Source organism: Mustela nivalis (genome assembly GCF_964662115.1).
Source record: "Mustela nivalis genome assembly, chromosome: 6".
In the NCBI taxonomy this organism is placed as follows: Eukaryota; Metazoa; Chordata; class Mammalia; order Carnivora; family Mustelidae; genus Mustela; species Mustela nivalis.
The window spans coordinates 98,972,207-98,989,146 of record NC_139025.1 but is presented as its reverse complement, the minus strand read 5'-3'; the positions used below and the strand labels follow the sequence as shown (position 1 = coordinate 98,989,146).

At 49.8% G+C, this 16,940-nt stretch overlaps 1 protein-coding gene across 1 annotated transcript in view; it reads right to left on the bottom strand.

The window, feature by feature from the left end:
* The window catches only part of CLN6 (CLN6 transmembrane ER protein), a 19,972-nt gene extending 3,416 nt beyond the window's left edge, over positions 1–16,556 (bottom strand). The window contains exons 1-5 of the mRNA XM_082737015.1: positions 16,310–16,556; positions 7,961–8,075; positions 1,834–1,932; positions 582–770; positions 191–246 (exon numbers count right to left, since the gene is read on the bottom strand). Coding sequence (XP_082593141.1) covers positions 191–246; positions 582–770; positions 1,834–1,932; positions 7,961–8,075; positions 16,310–16,395 — 545 coding nt within the window. The 5' untranslated portion in view covers positions 16,396–16,556. The remainder of the gene's footprint in view (positions 1–190; positions 247–581; positions 771–1,833; positions 1,933–7,960; positions 8,076–16,309) is intronic.
* Positions 16,557–16,940: the final 384 nt, after the last annotated feature.

The following is a 16,940-nucleotide window of genomic DNA, read 5'->3' as shown; positions in this document are numbered from 1 at the left end:
AGGCTCCGGCCCGGCCAGGGAGGGACAGCCGCTTGCTGCCCTCTAGTGGCTGCCGCGGGCACCGTCGCGCTGGGACGCGGAGGGCCTGGCACCCCACACCCAGAGGCTTGTGCAGTGTCCTCTGGGGCCGGACCCGGGGACCCTGGGGAGACAGCCCGGCTGGCGCTGCCTTCCTGGCCCCGACACTCACCACATGGAATGGCCCAGGTACTCGTCGTAGTAGTAGAGCAGCTCGAAGGAGTCGATCTGAGGGCGGTGGGCATGGCAGGTGAGAGCAGCAGGTGCGTCAGGGCGGGTGTTGGGGCCCACGCAGCCCACCCTTGCCCGGGCCCAGCCCTTCCCCCAGCAGCCCTCATTCCCCACCCTAGTCTTGCCCTCTACTGCAGGGCACTCGGGGGGGGGGGGGCAGCCAGTCAGGGGCCCCTGCCGGAACTGTCAGAGGCATCATAGCTCAGCGGGTGCCTCCCCTAGCAGAATGTTTAGTGGGTCAGGCTCAATGACGGCTGGGAGCCACCTCTCTGGCTTCCAGGACAAACTGTGCCAACAAGGCTTTACATGCTGGGTTGGGGAGGGCGGCTCACCAGCGTCTCTGGCTTGAGGTTCCTGATGATGGGATTCTCTCGGACGGACAGGTGGTGCTGGTAACCACTGAAGAGCAAGCGGTGGTTCACGGAGTCGCCCACCAGGTGGATGCTGGCGCCCATGACGAAGGTGATGATGCTGAGGTAGATCATGGCACGGGGCAGCGTGCGAGGGGACCGCTCCATGAGCTGGGGTCAGAGGGGAGCCGGAGAGTGCCTTTCAGCCTTCACCACAACAGGAGACAGTCCCTGGTCCCTCCCCCATGCCTGGGGTCCGTGGATGCCACCTCTGAAGAGTCACTCCAAACTGGGTCCCTGCAGCAGGCTGAGCCAGCCTCCACAGTCTCCTAGGATCCCCGTGAAGCCAGCATGAGTTGGGAACCAGCACCCCCGTTCCTCAGAGAGCACCCCCAGCTGCAGAGGGACGAACTGACTGCCAAAGGTCACACACTGACCCTGTGCTGGCAGTGACAGCCAGGCCTTCAGCACAGGCACCCAGGCCTGGCCCTCTCCCCACTCCCAGCTGGGCCTCTGGATGGCTGGGCTGGTTCAGCGCTGCAGGACCCTCTCATTTCAGAGCCACTGGTCCATGGTAAACACCCAAGAAATGTCAGGGAAGTGGGATGGGGAGGATGCTTTGGAAAGGAAACTTTAACTTAAAACTCCTCTGAATTCTAATTTTATACCCTCTTACTTTTGGTGATTAGACACATTTTTCTAGAAACAAAATAATGGGGATGGTAGGTGGCGACAGTTGTTTTAAGAGCCCTTATTTGAACCTGCAAAGCCGGCAGCCCTGGCTAGTTCTATGCTCCCAGGGTCATCTCCAATCCCGGATCCCCAGGCCAGAGTAGAGGTCACCTCTGTTGCTTCCACCTGGACCCTACCTGCCTTCCCGACTTCTCCCCAGACAACCAACCCACTCACTCCCTCTGCCTCAGCCTCCCCAAATGTAGTTTCACAGCATGACCCTGTCTTCAGGTCCTTTTGGTTGACCACCTCTTCTACATCATTTCCTGGCACACAAAGCTGACGCCCAAATCAAATATCCCTCCCTGGGAGGGGCTCTCCATCCCTCCTGGCCAGGCCTTTGGTGTGTCCCTTGATCACAGCCTTCACCCCCCAAGCTCAGGCAGGGTAGGCCTGCTGCCATATCTGCTTCCAGGACTCCCAGGGCTTGGCACCAGCTTCCTGCCAGAGAAGGAGGAAGGAATGAGGGTGGGAAGGGAGGGCAGGGAGCCAGGGACTATACCTTGAGCAGGAGGAAGGGCGTGATAATGTTGTAGGCCATGTGGAAGTAGTCCCCCATGCTGGGCTTGTTGAGTGGAAACCATTCGAGAGGGAACACCAGCTGGGGAGCAAAGGGAGGAATGGTGTTCACCCAGGCAGAGCCCCACAAGGCCCTCAGGGAGTCAGCCCCCACCTCCTCCACACACACACTTAACTCTTTTTGTGATCTATGGGGATCCTCTGGGCAGCTCTGGGGTACCCAGACAGAGAAACTGAGTTCCAAAGAAGATAAATGGACCTGTCCCCAGGCATACTAGTAGATGCAAATCCAGGGCCTAACTCTGGGTCCCCACCCTAAACGGGTACTAAATAAATGTCCCTGGTACTGGTCTGGGAGCTGGAGGCTGATTTGGGACTTCATGGTGACGTCTGGTAAGTCCTTCTCTTCTACAGGCCTTGGTTTCCCCATCTGCAACATAAGAGATGTGACCTAGGTGGTCTCCTGGGGCCCTTAGGGGTCTGACAGTTCAGGTCCTATGATGATGAAAAGGTCTCCTGACCACGAGGCCCCATGCTGTATGCACTGAGCAGATGGGCTGCAGGTGGACTGCTTCCAAATCAGGTCAAAAGCGTCCATTAGGAAACAAGGAGAAAGTAAGTGAGTCCTACAAAGCAGCTTCAGTTCTTTCTTTCTCACCTTCCCTGAGATAGGAGGCAGGCCAGGGGCAGTTCCTCTGCCTGGGAAGCCCTCTCTTACTGGTCTGCCCCAGTGAGTCCTGGCCCTGTCAGTGTGAAAACCCCTGTGCAAAGTCAAAACATATTATGACCCCCAAAACTACACTTCCAGCATCTGTTCATTGAGAACACAGGCAATGACTACAAGTTTCAATCCAAATTATAAATATTTATCTCTTGGGGCGCGTGGGTGGCTCAGTGGGTTAAAGCCTCTGCCTTCGGCTCAGGTCATGATCCTAGGGTCCTGGGATCAAGCCCCACATCGGGCTCTCTGCTCAGCGGGGAACCTGCTTCCTCCTCTCTCTCTGCCTGCCTCTACCTACTTGTGATCTCTGTCAAATAAATAATGAAAAAAAAATCTTTAAAAAATAAAAAAATAAATTTATCTCTTTTAACTCAGAAATGCCATGCTGGGTGCCTGGGTGGCTCAGAGGGTTAAGCCTCTGCCTTCGGCTCAGGTCATGATCCCAGGGTCCTAGGATTGAGTCCTACATCGGGCTCTCTGCTCAGCGGGAAGCTTGCTTCCCTTCCTCTTCTCTCTGCCTAATTGTGATCCCTGTCAAATAAATAAATATAATCTTAAAAAAAAAAAAAAGCCATGCTTGTTAAAACTAACCCGCAAATATAAAACTCCCAGGACACAGGGTCTGTTCCTCTCTTTCTTTCTTACTCAGTGTGTATCTATGTATCTTCATCTATATCAAGATAGATATGTTGGATATATAAACCACATCTTCTTTATCCATCCATTTGTTGATGGACACTTAGGGTGCTTCCATCATTGGGCTATTATAAATAGCGGGTTACATACCTTTTTGAATTGGGGTTTTCATTTTCTTTGGGTAAATACCCAGTAATGGAATTACTGGATTGTATGGTATTTCTATTTTTAATCTTTTTTAGGAAACTCCATACCGTTTTCCCCAGTGGCTGCACCAATTTGCATTCCTACCAACAACACATGAGGGTTCCCTTTTCATCCCATCCTTGCCAACACATTACCCAGCCATAAAAAGAATCTTCCCATGTGGTATATATACACAATGGAATACTATGCAGCCATCAAAAGAAATGAAATCTTGCCATTTGCCACAACATGGATGGAACTAGAGCGTATCATGCTTAGCGAAATAAGTCAAGCAGAGAAAGACAACTATCATATGATCTCCCTGATATGAGGAAGTGGTGATGCAACATGGGGGCTTAAGTGGGTAGGAGAAGAATCAATGAAACAAGATGGGATTGGGAGGGAGACAAACCATAAGTGACTCTTAATCTCACAAAACAAACTGAGGGTTGCTGGGGGAGGGGGGTTGGGAGGGGGGTGGGGTTATGGACATTGGGGAGGGTATGTGCTTTTGTGAGTGCTGTGAAGTGTGTAAACCTGGCGATTCACAGACCTGTACCCCTGGGGATAAAAATACATGTTTATAAAAAAATAAAAAATTTAAAAAAAAAAAAGAATCTTCCCATTTGCAGCAATATTGATGGGCCTAGAGGGCATTATGCTAAGTGAAATAAGTCAGAGAAAGAAAAATGCCATGTGATCTCACTTATATGTGGTATTAAAAAAACACAAATTTCAATGAACAAACAAACACACAAAGAGAATCATAAATACAGAGAACAAACTGGTGATTGCCAGAGGGGAGGAAGTTGGGAGATGGGCAAAACAGGTGGAGGAGACTAGGAGGCACAAACTTCCAGTTATCAAATACATAAGCCACGGGGCTGAAAAGTACAGGATAAGAAACAGCGTCAGTAGTGCCGAAATGGTGCAGTACAATGCCCACACTTAGTGTGGCACGGCATGATGTACAGAACTGTGAGGTCACTATGTTGCACACCTGAAACTAACTTAACACTGTATGTCAATTATACTTAAATTTCTTTAAAAAAGACACATACAATGGCTGAAATACTCTTTGTGATAGCAAAATACTAGGGACAGGCTGACTCTTCAACTAATGAGGACAAGCTCAATATATCACAGGGCATCTTTGCTACAGCAGGTGAAGTAGCCATTATCAGAAATAACACCTGATAGCTACCGACAAGGGAAGGCAGCCATCGTGTATTCTAAAATAAAGCTAGCAAGTTGTAGAGCAAGGCATAAAGTAAGATCTCATCTCTGTTAGAAAAGGAAAAAGAATATATAGTATGTTTGCAGAAGCAGAGAAAGGGGCGGGTGCTTACGCCCCCAAACCGTCAGGGGCGGGCCTGGAAAGGGAGACTAACACTTCTGCTTACACCCAGGCATTAGTGACTTGTTACAACCACTACATACTACTTTTATAACTCGCATGAGTTCGGTTTTCGTTATTATAGATTCGAGAATGTCGTGCCTACATTTCAAAAGCTCCAGTGTATATATGGGCTTCTCAAGTGTATACTCTCCTAACAAGCCCACTGATGTTGCGGGGCAGGCTGTGGCAGGTCGCCCTGCAGGAGACCACCACGGCCAGCTGTGGCTGAGTCCTAAGGAGCGAGAGCAGGGGACAGCCGGGAGCCCGCCCCAGGCCTCATTTTCCCCTCTCCACAGCATCAGCGTGATGCGCAGCTCCTCTGGCCCCCAGTCCGTGGGACTTCATGGCAGAACGGGGCTGGGAGCAGCCAGGCCAACCAGCCTCCTTAGAGATGAGAGAGAGGCCAGCAGACAGTGACTTGCCTAAAATCACCCGCAGAGGTAACCAAGTACACTGACTCCTGGCTCTTTTTTTTTTCTTTCTCCCACGCTTAAACAGCATGTAAGCCTTACAGAGTCTGCAGGAAGGAGAATCAGCATCCACCCCAAACCCACAGTGCAGCCAGAATGGCTTTTTTCAAAAATTTTTTCTAAATATTTACTTATTTGAGAGAGAGAGAGAGTGCATGCGCATGCAAGAATGAGCTGGAGCAGGGAGAAAATCCCAAGCAGATTCTGAGCTGAGTGTACAGCCTTGACTCAGGGCTTGATCCCAGGACCCCGAGATCCTGTCCTGAGCCAAAATCAAGAGTCAGCTGCCTAACGGACTGAGCAACCAGGCGCTCCAGAAGAGCTTTTCGTAAACCCCTTCCAGTCTCTGACCCATGTGTACAAGGTGTTGAGACTGTCACTGACCTGCAGTCAGGGGGTACGCACACCACTGCCACACCTCTCCTCTCTGAGAGCAACCTGGGTCGCTGGCTGCTCTAGGGTGCTTAGAGCTGCTCTAGGGCACCTAGGATTCCTGTGTCATGGCCAGATAATGTTTTCTATACCAGATACCGAAAGTTGTTCTACTCAGTCCCTACCGCTGGACACTGAAGTCATGTCTGAGGTAAGCAACACTGCAGTACAGAGGCTATTGTCTTCTTGTTGATTACACCTTTCAGGGTAGATTCTTGGAAGGGGTCTTACTGGGTCAGGAGGGATGAACAGCTTAGGGTTCTGGATATATCCATGACAGGAAGGGAGTAGGCTCTGGGACTGGATACCTATGTGCTGTTGCTGGTTCTTCCACATGCTACTTGGGTGACCCTGAGTCAGTGAGCCAGTGACTTGCCCTCTCTATCCTGAGTCTTCCCATCTATAAAACTGAGATTAGTAAGAGGGCTGAGCTGAGGATTCAGTAAGTTTAAACACATACAGAGTTTAGAACAGAGTGAACACTCAGTGTACGTTAACCACTATTTCTACTTTCCCATTATTATTATTATGATCGTTGTTCCTTCAATAAAAGTGCATTGAGGGGTGCTTGGGTGGCTCAGTTGGTTGAGAGTCTGACTGTCTGACTCTTGATTTCAGCTGTGGTCATGATCTCGGGCTCCTCAGATCGGCTCTGCATCAGGCTCCATACTCAGCAAGGAGTCAACTTAAGATTCTCTCTCTCCCAAAGGGGAACCCTCCTACACTGTTGGCGGAAATGCAAGCTGGTGCAGCCACCTGGAAAACAGCATGGAGGTTCCCCAAAAAGTTGAAAATAGACCTACCCTACGACCCAGCAATCGCACTATTGGGTATTTACCCCAAAGATACAAATGTAATGACCCGAAGGGGCACGTGCACCCGAATGTTTATAGCAGCAATGTCCACAATAGCCAAACTATGATGTTCATCAACAAATGAATGGAGAAAGAAGATGTGGTGTATATATATGGAATACTATGTAGCCACCAAAGGAAATGAAATCTTGCCATTTGCAACAACGTAGATGGAACTAGACAGTATTATGCTGAGCGAAATAAGTCAATCAGAGAAAGACATTATCACAGGATCTCAATGATATGAGGAATTTGAGAAACAAGACAGAGGATCATAGGGAAAGGGAGGGGAAAAAAAACCAAGATGGGACTGGGGAGGGAGACAAACCATAAGAGACTCTTAATCTCAGGAAACACACTGAGGGTTGCTGGCGGGGAGAGCAGTGGGGGAAGGATGTGGTGGCTGGCTGATGGACATGGGGGAGGGTATGTGTTGTGGTGAGTGCTGTGAATTGGGTAAGACTGATGAATCACAGACCTGTACCCCTGAAACAAATAATACACTATATGTTAATTTAAAAAAAGGAAAAAAAGATTCTCTTTTTCCCTCTGCCCCTCCCCCACTCATGCGTGCACACCAGTGCACTCTCGCTCTAAAATAAATCAATCTTAAAAGAAATAATAAAAATAAAAATCCAGGAAGCACTTATGCTAGGCACTGTTCTCGGTGTCTAGGTGTCATCTTGACAAAGTGCTTTCCAAAAGGGCTTTGCTATTGTGCTTATTACTAGCAGGTGCAAGATGTCTGTTCTAATGCTGGATATGGTTATTGTCCACACACGTATACACAAATTAACAACTTGGTTCACTCAATTCATTCAATGTCTCACTCAATTCATTCACATTCTGTTACCTATTTATCTATCTACCTATGTCCTTATTACAAGCCAGGGGCTTGGGTGTCTTCCAGTATTAATCTCTCTGGAGGCCACCACTGTCCATTGATGCATGGAATATCCTGGAGGGAAGGGCATGAGATAGCATGAGATAGCGCTAAGACTTATCTGAGGCTCAGAGTCACACATAACATGCAAGATCAGCTTATACTCTTTACCTCCAGAAAAACGATATTATACCAAGGCCATGGGGATGCTCTGCTTTCTTTCTCACACCCCATGGTATGACTTGGTGATTTGGTTAAACCCGGGTGTAAGGTGTCGGGGAGGGGAGTGCACAGCATTCCTGTTTAGAGCCACCAGTTCCCCTGTGAGAGTCAGGGCACAATATGACTATGCAGGCCCCCAGGACCCCGGCTTGCTGACACAGTCACAGAGCTAAAGGACATGTAAGCATCCAGGCCTATTCTTGCAGTTTACTATAGGGAAAGTGACTTGTCTAAGGTCACTTAGCTAATTTAAGTCACACTGTGTCCTCACTGCTGACAGGGGCTCTGTCCATGGCTTCACACTCACCATGGCAATGGGGCGGCCAAAGTCCAGAATCCAGTTCTGCAGGGTGAAGTAGAACCAGAGGTCAAAGTGGAAAGGAGCTGTGCCAGCAGCTTCGTCAGCCTTGACGGCACTGTGCCTGGGAAGGAACCAGACAATAGGGGTCAGCTCTCCTCTCCTCCCATGAGAATCTTCCCCCTGAGATGAGCCACAGAGAGGTATGGGGATTGGAGGGCAGGAGGATTAATTTCTAGGAAGAGTTTTGTTGGAAATACTGGCTCCGAGGCCAAGGGGAACGTGTCTTGGGAATGGACTCTGGCTGCCCTGATGTTAGCTTAGCTTCTCTGTGATTCAGGAAACTGCCAAACCAGAATGGGGCACTCTCACCTCCAGAATGACCGGAAAAGGAAATGGGTCAAAGGATGCAGTGTGGGTGAAGAATGGGAATCATGATGATGGATGACAGCAGTGAGTCTGTATCACACACTTACTAAAGTCCAGGCACACGGCAAGCATTATTTCATTTAACTCTTTTCATCCTCACAGAAATCCTTGGAGGTTGAAATATTACCCCCATTTTACACAGCCAAATATTTAAGCCTAAATGATTAGGCTCCGTGATATCTCTGCCATCATCATGTCCACAGTGACTGGGCCACCAGAAGGGCATGAGACCTGAGCTGAACTAGTCAGAGCCCTCTAATGAGATCAGCCTTACAGACCACAGACTGGGATCAATGGGCCCTTTCCCTCAGTTCCTGAATGAGGAGGAAGTAAGAACGGGGCTGCTGGTGTTACTCCTCTCACTAATGCAAGACACACGGCAAGCAGTGGAATGCCATCTGACAACACGTCTTTGGGTGCCTGTCCCTCCTGCAAAGCAGTTAGCCAACTGCTTTTTGCAGAGGAGCTGAAGTTCAAAGGCCAATGCACATGCCACCTCCTCCAGGAAGGCTTCCCTGATGAAGCTTTTCCCAAAGCCCCACAGCCCCACTATAGGGGTGCGTCGTCTCTAACTCTCAGTCTAGCCATGACATCATGGGCCTGGAGTTTTGCTTTTACCCAGCCCCTCAAGATGAGTGACTTTTAAGGTTCCCTCAACTCATCCACCTCCTCATCACAGTCCAAATCCTCTTTACAATGTCCTGACACACCTTGCATGCCTCCAGCGACAAGCAGCCTGCTACTTCCTGATGTGTGAGTTTTATTGTTCTCTCTGTGCCAAGAACGGAGCTGTGTGAGTGGCCCATGTTACCCGGAGTTCTCAGCTCAGCTCCTGGTTTATGCTTAGCGATTACTGGCTGATTTAGAACCATCTCAAGGCGCGACTGGGTGGCTCAGGTGTTAGGCATCTGCCTTCAGCTTGGGTCGTGATCCCAGGGTTCTGGGATTGAGCCCCACATCAGGCTCCCCCCTCAGAGGGAAGCCTGCTTCTCCCTCTCCCGCTCCTCTTGCTTGTGTTCCCTCTCTCTGTGTCTCTCTGTCAAATTAATAAATAAAATCTTTTAATTAAAAAAAGAGGGGCACCTGGGTGGCTCACTCAGTTGAGCATCTGCCTTCGACTCAGGTCATGTTCCCAGGGTCCTGGGATCGAGTCCCACATCGGGCTCCCTACTTGGTGGGGAGCCTGCTTCTCCCTCTCCCTCTGCTGCTCCCCCTGCTTGTGCTCTCTCTCTCTCAAATAAATAAACAAAATCTTTTAAAAAAATAAAAAATTAAAAGAAAAATTAAACCATCTCAATTACTAGTTACTCATTCTTTTTACTGGCAGATACTAGCTGAGAGGCAGCGACATGAAGGTCTTCCTCTTCTCAGGGCTACTGTTGCTTCTGTAATCCTTTTCAGCCAATTGAAGAATGGCCCACAGGGGGCTGGTAGAGCAGCCCAGAGGCAGAGGGGCAAGCTCCTGGGGAGGGGGTGTGTGTGTGGGGTTTCTCATCATCCTCTGATGGCAGGCATCCTCTGACGGGGTGGGTGGGGGTGGGCCATTCTTGGGTCAACTAAGCCTTCCTGTCCCTTCTACTTGGTGCCGCGCCACTCCCCCCACCCAACTGAGTACTCTGCTTCACCTGCATCATCTCACCGAATGCTTGCAGCAATACCGGGAGGGAGGTCCCCTCTTGTGTGATGGATGAGGGTACTGAGGCTTACAGGGGCTAAGTGCTTCAATCACCCCCACAGTAAGGCTCTAAATCAACGACTCCTTTGGTCAGTCTATTTCCCACTCCATGCTTCTAGTAAGAGATGATGTTTCCTTGGCCACAGGGAGTGCCGGCGACCTAAGCCAGCCCAGGAGGACTTTACCAACTAGAGGTGGTGGAAGGAGTGCCTTTCTTTCTGGGATGCTTAGGATGCAAGTTTAGGGCTGCCTGTGGCCCAAGGTACCAGCCTCAAAGGACAGTCAGGCAAGAACGAAGCCTGCAGAGAAGACCAGGGGAAAGGAAGAGGAAAAGCCCTGAGAGTTCTGGGCAGCCCCCATGTAACGAGTTGGCCACAAGAACTAATACATTCCTTTTTGCTAAGGGCATTATAGTTCACACTGGCTTTATGTCACTTGCAACCCAGGGGTTTTGAACAGCATAATAAATTCAAACCTATATGAACTCAAGAACTGTGTTTCCTCTTCTGTATTATAATAAACTATGTGCCATATGAAGAGATCAAGACAGAGAGGGTCAGTAAGGCCTGGAGCGGCAGGCAAGGCCTTCATGAAGAAAGAGAGCCTGAAAGCATGGATGGGTGGATTTAAGAAAGCAGAAAAGCAGGAGAGTGGGCTGGAAGGCCTCGGTGGGAGGGAGGAAGGCGCTGCATGGAGGCGAAGGTCTGGACTTATTAACAGAGAGGAAGAGAAGTAAGGGACTAGCTGGGCTTCAGAATGGGCAGATAGAAACTCACTGTCAGGACTGCTCTGAGATGGGTCTGAGCAGAGGGACTGTCTTAGAGGGTCCACCTGCCCTTCCTGCCCTGTCAATCAAGGCCTCAAAAAGCAGATGGTGAGGGCACCTGGGTGGCTCAGTGGGTTAAAGCCTCCGCCTTCGGCTCGGGTCATGATCCCAGGGTTCTGGGATCGAGCCCCACATCGGGCTCTCTGCTCAGCAGGGAGCCTGCTGAGAATAGATGAAAAGAACCATCCTCTCTCTCTGCCTGCCTCTCTGCCTACTTGGGATCTCTGTCAATTAAATAAATAAAATCTTAAAAACAACAACAACAAAAAGCAGATGGTAGAATCTCCAGGCCTGAAGAACTTGGTAGGAGAGAGAGGATAACAACCCTCAGTGTTTTATTCTGGAAACCTCCAAATTGGGCAAGGAGTAGGATGTTTGCTACAGAGGAGAGAAGTATTTTGAAAGCCTGGGAAGCACTTAGATATGGGTCTCTGGAAGCTGTGGATAACTAGCATACACTAGGGGGTCAATAACTGTTTCCTCCTCTACCCAAGGGGGCATCTCAGCTAACGGGGATCCCTGTCAGTAGTCCAGCCTGGCTTAGCAGTCAGGAAGAAAAATGGCAGATACAGGGCACTCGACTTGGAAATCAAGACTGGTTAGCATCTAACTGGTTTTCTTCAGTTGGGACTGTGACCACCGGAAGCAGATTAGGGAGGGTGAAGGCATCCTCTCCCCTAGTCCTTGTCCTGGGGATGAGCAACCTCAAGCCTGTCCCAAGTTCCTGACCACAGACTTCACATACTGGGCCCCCAGCCTGTGCCAGCTCTTGATCTCAGTCATCAGAAACTGCAGCCGAGAACACCAGTGAATGGCAGGTAACCTAAGACAAGGATGGCCTTCTCTCCCCTCCACAGCTTTACGAGTCTACCATATGGGGGGACCTGATACCATGACAGGTGGGGAATACATAACATACAGCTGAAATATTCAAAGCAGTCAGCATCTGCAGGACTGTCTGGCAGAAAAGGAAGGAGCCAGTCATGGTGGAGTCAAGCAGTGACTCATAAATGGGAACTACAGAAGGATTAATTTCGGTTCTACATAAAGAATGGTAAAATACCTGACACGAAGGAAAGCCTGAACAAGAAAATGAAGGCAAATAATAAGAGGGGAAAAGATAAGGCAATTAGAAACCCCAGGAAAAACAAAAAACAATATAAGACAGCATATGGCACTGTTAAACATTCCTTGGCTTTGTAGAGAAAGTTTACATAGCTTGATTAACAAAAACACTGTATACAGACTTTCAAAGTTTAGAATCCATGCACACCCAAAACATGGAAGACAACTATGCCTAAGAACAGCAGGTAAATACCATTAACCTTGAGAACATGAGAATAGAACTAAAGAGTATATGTGTTAGAGGAGAGGGTAAGAAAAGTCAAATGTTAGGGTAGGGGACTATTACTCTCCTCTGAAAAAGGAATCAAGAGATAGCACCCATACTTCCCAAGAAAGGAAATAATGGTGTATTCATGTCCCCTAAGGCTACAAAGGTTAACAGAAGAACTAAGAATAGTTTAAAAACTGAGAATAGATGAAAAGAAACATCTTATGAAGATGAGGGAGGTAGAAGTGAGGCAAATCTAACAGGAAATCAGCAAATATTTTCTTAGAAGCTACAAATGATAAATCAAGGGGCACCTAAGTGGCTCAGTTGGTTAAATGTCTGCCTTTGGCTCAGGTCATGATCATGGAGTCCTGGGATCAAGCCCTGTATCAGGCTCCCTGCTCAGTGGGGAGGCCGCTTCTCCCCCTCCACTGCTGCTCCCTCTGCTTGTGTGCGTGCGCACCGCCCCCCACCATAAACAAATAAATAAATAAATAAATCTTTTTAAAAACGATAAATCAAGAAATGGCAGTTAAGCATAGCTTTTAAGAATATGGACTTTGCCAATGGGAAAAAGACAGTCTCTTCAACAAATGGTGTTAGGAAAATTGGACAGCCACATGCAGAAGACTGAAACTGGACCATTTCAGTTTCAAAATTTCAGACTCAAAATGGATGGAAAACCTCAATGTGAGACAGGAATCCATCAAAATCCTTGAGGAGAACACAGGCAGCAACCTCTTCGACCTCAGCCACGGCAACTTTTGCCTAGAAATCTTGCCGAAGGCAAGGGAAGCAAGGGCAAAAATGAAGTACTGGGACTTCATCAAAATGAATCGCTTTTACAAACAGCAAAGGAAATAGTCAACAAAACTGAAAGACAACTAACAGAATGGAATAAAATATCTGCAAATGACATATCAGATAAAGGGCTAGTATCCAAAATCTATAAAGAACTTATCAAACTCAACACCCAAAGAACAAACAATCCAATCAAAAACGGGCAGAGGACATGAACAGACATTTCTGCAAAGAAGACATGAAAAAAAAGAGAAGACATCCAGATGGCCAACAGACACATGAAAAAGTGCTCTACATCACTCAGTATCAGGGAAATACAAATCAAAACCACAATGAGATACCACTCACACCAGTCAGAATGGCTAAAATTAACAAGTCAGGAAACAACAGATGCTGGCAAGGATGCGGAGAAAGGGGAACCCTCCTACACTGTTGGTGGGAATGCAAGCTGGTGCAGCCACTCTGGAAAACAGCATGGAGGTTCCCCAAAAAGTTAAAAATAGAGCTACCCTACGACCCAGTAATTGAACTACTGGGTATTTACCCCAAAGATACAAATGTAGGGATCCGAAGGGGCATGTGCACCCAATGTTTATAGCAGCAATGCCCGCAATAGCCAAACTATGGAAAGAACCTAGATGTCCATCAACAGATGAATGGATAAAGAGGATGTGGTGTATATATGCAACAGAATACTATGCAGCCATCAAAAGAAACGAAATCTTATCATTTGCAATGACCTGGATGGAACTAGAGGGTATTATGCTGAATGATATAAGTCAATCAGAGAAAGACAAATATCGTATGATCTCTCTGATATGAGGAATTTGAGAGGCAGTGCAGGGGGAATGTGGGGCGTAGGGAAGGAAGAAATGAAACAAGATGGGATCAGGAGGGAGACAAACCATAAGAGACTCTTAATCTCACGAAACAAACTGAGGGTTGCCGGGGGGAGGCGAGTACAGATGGGGTGGCTGGGTGATGGACATCGGGGAGGGTATGTGCTATGGTGAGTGCTGTGAAATATGTAAGCCTGACGATTCACAGACCTGTACCCCTGGGGTAAATAATACACTGTATCTTAATTTTTTTAAAAAAGGATATGGACTTCAGAGACCACCTAGGTTCATATCCTAGCTTTGTTACCAATCAGATCTTGAGCAAGTTCCTAAACCTCTCTTGGGCCTCAATGTTCTCATCTATAAAATGAGTGGTAACAGTAGATCCTATCTCAAGAGCTGTGGTTGAATTATTACATGCAAAACTTTAGAGTGGGCTCTGGTTCATGGAAAGTGTTACAAAGTATTTGTTGATATTTAAAATTTGAATTTAATTCTAGCAGAAACGGCTAAGGGAGACTATATAGTTACCTCTGGTGCCAGGGAAAGGTGGAACGGAGAACTACTGCTTTTTACTCTAAGCCCTTCTGTGCTATTTAACAACAGGCATGTATTACTTTGATAGCAATACAGAAACTATCAACAGAGCAGGCAGAAACCGGAATGGGCTACTTTGAAAGATAGTGAACCCTGTGTCATTAGAGGCATGTAAGCAAAGCATGGATACAGCGGAGGAAGTCCAAGCATCTTAGGAACCGGGCAGGTTGATTCTACCTACTGTCTTAAGCAACAGTGATACTGAAAATGGTCCTACAGGTACGCTACAAGGGTGGTGGGGAAACCCTGGAAGTGAGTCAGTCCAGTGCCACCCCCAGGGAGCACCCTGGCTGGAAGTGAGCTCCTACAGGAGGAAAGATGAGCACTACTCCTCAGCAGCCCAAGTGCAACAGAACAGAAGCCCTGGGTTTAGACCCTGGCTCTTGCCAGCAAATGATGTCACCTCCCTGGGCCTCAAACACAAAACGTTTTTGCACATATACAAAATATGTATATGTTTCCACATACAAAACAGGAAAAAGACTGAGTCAGACTCTGCATATGGAAGCCCCACATATGAGATAAAGTGAGATCGTATCTGATACCCACAGGTTGTTCTAAATGGGCCACCACCGTCCAGGGCAGTCAAAGACCCCTAAGTTGAAGAGGATCCAGAACCCAGATGACCCTCAGTAGCAGGATAAAGAGCTATCGGCACAGCCAAGTCTCTCAGACTTCCTCCCTCATACCAAATCATACCACCAAATTCCTAAAATTGACTCTGAGCACACTCCTGCTCAAAAACCTTCCATGGCTCCCCTGTGCTTACCAGAAAAAGGCTGCATTTTTAACCTACCATTTAGGGCTGGAACTAGAGTGAGGCAAGTGAGGCACATAGGGCTTAACATTTAAGTAGGCACAGGGTGCTTGAGAGTGAGCGTCTTCTTAAATTTCCTTAAAACCTGCAGTCTAGGCCTTCACTCTAGTCCCAGCCCTGCTGCCAGGAAAAGGCCCTTCCCAGTCAGTCCGCTTGCCTTGGCCGCTGTACACCTGAAAGCTCCAGAACCACTGACCATTTGACTCTCCCCAAACTTTCCACCACCACCTCCCCCCACTGGAAGAGGCTTTCCTCAGAGTCCTCTATTGAATACTCGGAGACTAAGCTCAAGTGCCACCTCCTCCACGAAGCATTCCAAGATGACCTCTCAACCTCTCTGGCTTCCCGTCGCCCACCCCTTTCATGCCTCCACAGCACGGGGCACACCGAAGATGCTTTCTGGCCCAGGATGAAGGCTGAATGGAGGGAAAGACTAAAAGGTGGTTTCCGAGCTTCTTCTGCCCCTCCTGGTCTCAACTACATAAACCTGTAACTTTTTCCCCTTAGTGAGAGAAGGGAACAGCCGAACGTTTGCGAAAAGCCCTTCGTCGTTCTTTCTCAGGAAGGGAGCTTCCACACACTTCACTGTCTCCCGAATCTCCATTCTCACATTCTTGGGATAAGAAGCGCGCCTCCCCACTGACACCAAAATCCAACTCCTATTCCGCTTGGAGGGACCCCAAGAGCTCGGTGGCGCCCAGGGCGTGCAAGTGCGTTGCGGGCAGTGTGCGCCGGGAACCTGGGGCACGCCTCCCCCACCCCGAATTTCTTGGACCCCTAGACTAGTATCGTCAGAGGCTTGTCCCAAGCCGGCCCGGGAGGCGGGGGCTGCCGAGCCTGCCTGGTCCCGGGGCGTCCCCAGGAAGAGAAAGGGCTGTGGAGACGCGGCCCAGGCGCCCGGGCACAGCGAGTGCCGCGCAGAGTAATCGGACTCCCGCGGCAGTCCCAGGCCCACCCGGGGCTTCTCCAACCCGGTCCCTGCCGCCCGCCCCGCGTCACGTGGGGGCCACGGCCTCGCTCCCCGCGCCGGCGCGCGCCCACCTAGCCTGCAGGAAGGAGGCGCCAGGCTGCGCGGCCGCGCCACCCGCCGCTCCCGGATGCTGCCGCCTCCGCGCCGCTGCCTCCATGGCTGCCCCGCCGGCGACCGGGGTCTCGGCCCGCTTTCCGACTTGCGGAAGCACTGTGCCGGCCCCGCGGCAGCGGCAAGCGCAGACACCGAGCGGGGGGCGGACCGGAGCGGATGGGGGCGTACGTGCGAGGGAGCGCGCAGCCTGGGAAGCACGGGCGGGGGCGGGGCCGGTGCGGGGGCGAGGCTCTGGGGGGCGGGGCCGGCGCCCGCCGGGAGGAAGGAGAGGGACGCGGGGAGGGACTGATGGAGCGGGGGAGGCGGAGCGCGCCCTGCCAGGGCTTCAAGGGACTTCCTAGTGGTGGCGTTCCCGGCGGGGAGCGGGGCCCCGCCCTGCGCGCGCTACGCTTGTAGTGTGGCCCTGTGGGGGCTGGGCGTTCCTGGGGTCGCCGATGACGTCTGGGAGAGAATCTTGGCCTTGGCTGGCTGAGGCCGGGATACTGGTGGAGCGGGGTTAGGGGTCGGCATAGGGACCTGGGGTAAGACTCGCTTGATCCAGAGGCTAAGGCTGGATTTCCATTGTCCTTGAGGACAGGGGCGGGGGGC